Here is a 6000-nt window from a genome sequence, read left to right on the forward strand (position 1 = left end):
AGGTTAATACTTATCAAATCATCCGAACTGTATGGTTTTGATTGTAGTATGGTTAATTCCAATATTCCTTATATCTGTATTACAGATATAAGTGCACCTGCAAGAACTTGTATATACCAATTTTCGCATTTTTTTCCAAATATCTTCTATTAGTGGGTAACAAAACATATTAACACCTCCAAAAACACAACCCAATTTATACAATATCCTTTCCCTTAGTTCAAAAGCCTAGAGTATTCCCATTGTCGCTTTTCGTTATTACCCATACACTGCTCTCGCATTGTATTTTTGTTGCTGCAGCATTTTTTCTCTCTCTTTTCGTTTGCCAGTAATTCACCCCGCGGTGACATTTTGGTTTGACAGACAAGACGTGTTCTTCGTCCTTTTTTGCACTTCTCTGAGTCTCGTCGTCGTGGCTATGCGGCAAGTTTATCGTTTTTATTGTTGATACAACAACCCCGGGGTCTCGGCCTTGTCCACATTCACCATCCACATCCACGTCCGCGTGAGGATAATAGGATGTTAAGTAAATATTTTAAAAAGCCTCTCTCTCTCCCCCGCTTCAGCAATTGAGAAATTGCAGACGACGACCTCTGGAAAAATTCGCTCGTTCCAGGGCGAATGTCCGCTCATTTGCGAGGGCCACAGGAAAAGTTTAGGGGGACAGGGGGGACTCAATCTAATCTACTTTTTGGACCACGACTCCTCCTTCTCATCTACCTCCTCCCACTCTGGTGGCAGGACACTTTCTGACATAAATCATTTGCATACGAAATGAGAGGCCAATGCGAGAGAGCAGAGATGCCTGCGAGTGAGCGTCGAAGATGAATGCGAGAACAACACCCAGAAGGCAGCGGCGGAAAATGGGTACGGTACTAAGAGCCAGGAAAAATCCTTTATATTTTCGCACACACATTCAATTTTATTAATTAAAACATTTTTTTCTTCTGTTTGTGATTGGAGGAGAGGCAGAAAACGCAGAAATCCAGAGAGGATCGGGCGGAGCGGAGCAAAGCGGGCTTGGGCAATTAATTCCAAACATTCGGGACGCTTTTTCTTTGTTAAGTTTTTTTTTTTTTTTTTTTGTTTTTGTTTTTGGTGCGCAAATTATCCTTCGCTTTCCTAGCGCGAAATAAAATATCACAAACAGTTACAGCCCCCCTCATAAATAATGGGAATTTTTGCCACGAATAACAACACTCGAATCAGAGAATCCGAATATCCGAGAATACGAAAAGAGCACCAAAAGCCAGAAGCCAAGTTTTTGCCGCCTGAAATTACCATTCAATCATTTTGTAATTGCCTCAGAGCTCGGGTGTGGCACGGGCCACGCGGGCCTTCCTACCTTATTCAATTTGGTTTCCTTAAGCAGAGGTGGGGGGGATTTGGTCGGCGGGATTCATTTCATTTGGTAGTTGGCTCTCTGTGCTTTTAATTTCTGCAATCTATTCTAATAAGCCTTCTATTTTGAATGTATTTTGCATTCAAATTCGTTCCTTTTTATACCCGGTACTCGAAGAGTAAATAGGGTATATTGTATTTGTGCACAAAGTGAATGTATGTAACGCACAGAAGGAAACGTTTCCGACCCCATAAAGTATATATGTACATATATTCTTGATCAGCATCAATAGCCGAGTCGATTGAGCCATGTCTGTCTGTCCGTCCGTCCGTCTTGTTTGTCGGCTAGTTCTCAGAGACTATAAGAGCTAGAGCCACCAAATTTTGGCACCAGACTGCTGTATGCTCACACTGACACCAGTGTATTTCAAAAATGAGCCCCGCCCCCTTCCGCCCACGCAAAAGGGCGAAAACCTCCCAAATCTACAGATAACAGAAAACTAAAGACGCCATTCCGTAGGGAATGACCATATCTATCAGATCACCAAATTGGGATACGATTGGATCATTATTATAGCCACAATCGATAAATTAATTTTCAGTGGCCAAACCCACCCCGTCCCGCAGCTTATAGCAGCACACTCTGCTTCGCGCAGTTTATGGCCTCTGCCCCTCACACGTCTCTGCCGCTGCCGCTGCCTCTGCCGCTGCCTCTGCCGCGACTCTACAGTGTGTGTCTATAGGGGAGGGTGGCGAGCTAAAGGAGCGTGTTGGCGTGAGTAGTGTTGTTGATGTAGATGACAGATGAAGAAAAAATGTAAAATTTGACAAATACCCGCTAAGTTGCAGATGTAGTACTGAGTGCCGGGTATAAAAGTTGTGACGCGTAAGAAGCGTCTCACACGTCCCTTCTCGTTCATCAAGGGGTTCCGCTGTCGGAATGAGGTAGTACTTAGCAGGCTTCCTGGGACATTCCATTGGGATTTTTGTGTGCATAGATTTTGATATTGAAGAGTTTCAGAAGTCCTTTGAACGCAAATATGATTGAATAACGCGAATGAAGTAGGAAAGAAGATTGCTTTGTGTATATCCCAGACATCAAATAGAGAACCTTTCTCATGATTATTTTGTCTATTTATTCCGATTTTAAAATATATTTTTTTGACAAATGTTGTTCTCCTTTTAAATGTCTATACAATAGCAAATTCTACCTATCGTTTACTAGATTTTTTTCTATCCTTACTTCCCTAGTTCCTTTGTCTTATATTCCCTAAAAAACGCCAAAACTTTTGCCATGCCCCATAAAGGACTTACTCCTCCTCCCAGCCAGAGATCTCTACACCAAGCAAATCTCATTTCAACAATTTTGCAGTTTTAATCAGCTGTATCTTTATGGAGGTTTGGATAACCCCAAGAGTCCTACCATATCCATCCACCCATTCACCCACCCATAGTGTGGGCCTTTGTTTTAAGATACCGCTTTAGCTGGATGGCTGTCTGTCATAAATCTATCACATTTAATGGCCGCCTCGGCCTCGCCTCAGCCCTGCACATAATTTTATGTATTTTATGCTGCAAATTGTTAGCCATAGCGCCTCACACACTCACACAAAAACACAAGTCAGCTGCAAAAGCACCCTTCGGAAAGTAGGAAAGCCTGGAAATACCACCCCAAAAACCACCCACCACCCCCGAAGGAATGAGGCAGACGAAGACGAGAGAACACGAAATTTCCACGCACATCTCTGAAGACTCACAAATTTCATAAAGTGGCAATTCAATCAATCAATTTTGACAGCAGCAAAGGAGCCCAAACCCAAGCCAGTGGCAAGGTTTGTGTTCTGAGGGTTGGACCGTCTACCATATCGGGGTGGACGTGGACGGGACAGAGTTCTGAGCCCCCGTCTATGGCCATTTTAACCGTTATGCTCACGTACACAATCACACAACTCAAACTGATTTTCTTACCGGTGGGGGAAAAACGTCAGCCCGGGCCCCTGCCTACCCATTTTTCAGGGAGAAAAAACAAAATAAAGCAAATATATGCATATAATTCCCTTCGACCCTCGCCGACACAGACACATCTCCATCCCACTTTTGGGGGCAACAACTTTAGATTCAAGACGTCAGGATCCATTGGCCATCAGAGTCCGCACTCCAAGTAGTCCGTCAGGCCGTAGACCAAAAGACTCCTGCCTGCTTGTCCTCACCACTTGGCAGTTAAAATATATTTTTTAATTGCCTTGCCACTGGAACCACCTTCTACCGCTTTTCCTCATCCACCACCTCCCCCACCATCTCTTTCAACGCATTTATTTTCTCTGCTTCTTGGTCTTCTTTGTTTTAACCCAGCTATTATCCTTATTTATTTGTGTTTCGCTTCTGTATCATTGCTTTCACTCTGCTTTTGCTTTTGGCATTGTCCTGCGGATTCAATACATTTTTCTGAAAAAAATAAAAAGCAGCCTTAAGAAGAATTCCAAGACAAAAGAAAAGGAGAAGGGCAAGAAAAGTGAGAAGGATTGGAGCGGAGAAATTCGAAAGCGAAAGCTAATGATAATGAGAAGTACAGAGAAAAATGGGAATGGAAGAAAGTTAGAGTGAGTTCCAGAATGTGTACTAGTGAGCAATTGTGGAGTGATGAAAACCTACACTTTGGTGGATATTGGTGCAAAAGGTTAAGTTTATTTAATAATGAAACATCCTCTCCATGATGGATGAAAGCTATCTTATACAATCATAATATTAATGGTCTGCTAATTTTGAGTGTATATGGAGAAGAAAACCATTCGAGAATACATACATCCTACATATGTATGTACATATGTACATTATTGGCATTAATGAAATGTTACATGCTTATTCTTGGCATTATTAATGGCAGCACTAAGTACTCCACTTTCAAATCCCAAAAACATATCTACTTAAAAATTGTAGTTCCCCTGTTACTACAAAAAATAAAAGATGCGAATCCCATGTGGCAATCCAGTCAAAGTCCACCATTTCTAATAAACAAACAGCAAGTCCCCCGGCACAGCCATGTTTTGTATCTTTTTGAGTACACAAATAAATGTATACCCACCCGATGCTGCCAAGAATGCTGTATGCTGAGTGTCTGTGTGTGTATTGGCCAAGTGCCTCGTGTCTGGGGTAAGCTCATGGCCAGTGAGCGTGGCCACGTTGACAGGTGATTGATTGACAGAACCTAAAGAGCAAGCGAGATGGTACATGTACACGGCGCAGACAGGGCAGCGTGTGTCTGTCTCTGCATTCTGGCTCTTGCTGTAGGTTGGAAAACATTTGAACGGCTGCGACTGCTCCGCCCCAACATTCGGCGGCAACCAAGAGAACCATTCATATGAATGTAAAATATATTCGCATGTGTGTGGGACTCTTGAATTCACATCCATGCAAAAACAGGTTTTTGGATAAATTTTTAAGATAAATAACTAGTATCTGATCATGTAATGAGTACATAATACGTAGATATTATGGTGGTTATTAATTTTTTTGTTGATTTTTCTCTAAATGCGATATGTGCATTTTTTTAGAAGTAAGCATATATAATATAGTAATAACAATAATATTTAATTGTGTGCGTATTAAGATTTCCCATCTTTTACACACAAAACAATTACGCATTTAATTTAATTTTTTCTAATTTTTAAATAAATTAAAATAAATCCCAAACAACAACATTCAAATCTCTAACGGACATTTTTTCGGCTTTAATTGCTGTTCGAATTCAGCTCTCACGAAACGTTTTGGATTGACTTCGAAATTCGAACTCGCTCTCTGCTCTCTTTCGCAATAACAAAATAAATCAGCTGTTCTTTTTTTGCAGCCGGCGTTCGTTGGTTTCAATAAACAAATAAATGCAATAAAATACGAATTTTACAACAAGTGGGAGTTATTAATATAAACAAATTTGTTACACGGCAAGCAAAGCAAACATTGAACCCTGCTCAGCAGTTACTTTTGTTGCTTTTATCAAGTACCCTACGAATGGACTTACCGAAAGACGCACTTTTCGCCAACAGCAAAGGAAGACATGCAATTTAACAGTTTATTATTTGAATCGCTCACCGAAGCTGCATACTTTATGTTTAATACTTTACTTTATGCATTTCAATTAGTTTAAACAACAGAAAACAACACTAATTGAAGCCACAGCGCACTTTTCACTAGCAACTAGCAACCATACGGCAACGCGTTTGCCAGTTCGAAATTCGAAGTTGGGCTAAGTCGAAAACGAGAGAGGGCGCGAGAACGTGAGAGATGTGAGGAATGAGTGCAATCTGTATTCGAAAAGTTGAGCACTTATGAGTTTGAGTGGAATAATTCTTACTTTTAGCAGTGGAATATTAGTTCGAATATCAGTTTGAAATATTATGGAAATTACTCAATTAAAATTTACCCGATAATTAATGTAACTTTACATGTATGTAAGTATGCACATCCATATGTACATACATACATATGTAAGAACTATCTTTAAACACTACCCAGGGGCATAATCTTGATGCAACAAAATTCTACACATTTCCTGTGTCATTAGCAGCAGTTAGTGGGAGCAAGATAGCACAACAGTGCGAGGGAGATAGCAAGAGTAGGGGAAAAGAGACAGCAAGCGCAGAACCTCACATTTTGTTGGAACGA

The 6000-nt window shown here is 40.9% G+C and overlaps 1 protein-coding gene across 3 annotated transcripts in view; it reads right to left on the reverse strand.

The window, feature by feature from the left end:
- LOC117901456 (zinc finger protein 845) overlaps positions 1 to 5560 on the reverse strand; it is a 39980-nt gene extending 34420 nt beyond the window's left edge. For 2 of the 3 annotated variants that reach the window (XM_034812208.1, XM_034812209.1), the window contains exon 1: positions 5357 to 5559. In XM_034812208.1, the coding sequence (XP_034668099.1) occupies positions 5357 to 5394 (38 nt within the window). In that variant the 5' untranslated portion in view covers positions 5395 to 5559. Of the gene's footprint in view, positions 1 to 5356 lie in introns of all 3 variants that reach the window. The other variant, XM_034812210.1, reaches the window with a different exon arrangement.
- Between the last annotated feature and the right edge of the window lie 440 nt (positions 5561 to 6000).

This window comes from Drosophila subobscura, chromosome U, assembly GCF_008121235.1.
Source record: "Drosophila subobscura isolate 14011-0131.10 chromosome U, UCBerk_Dsub_1.0, whole genome shotgun sequence".
In the NCBI taxonomy this organism is placed as follows: domain Eukaryota; kingdom Metazoa; phylum Arthropoda; class Insecta; order Diptera; family Drosophilidae; genus Drosophila; species Drosophila subobscura.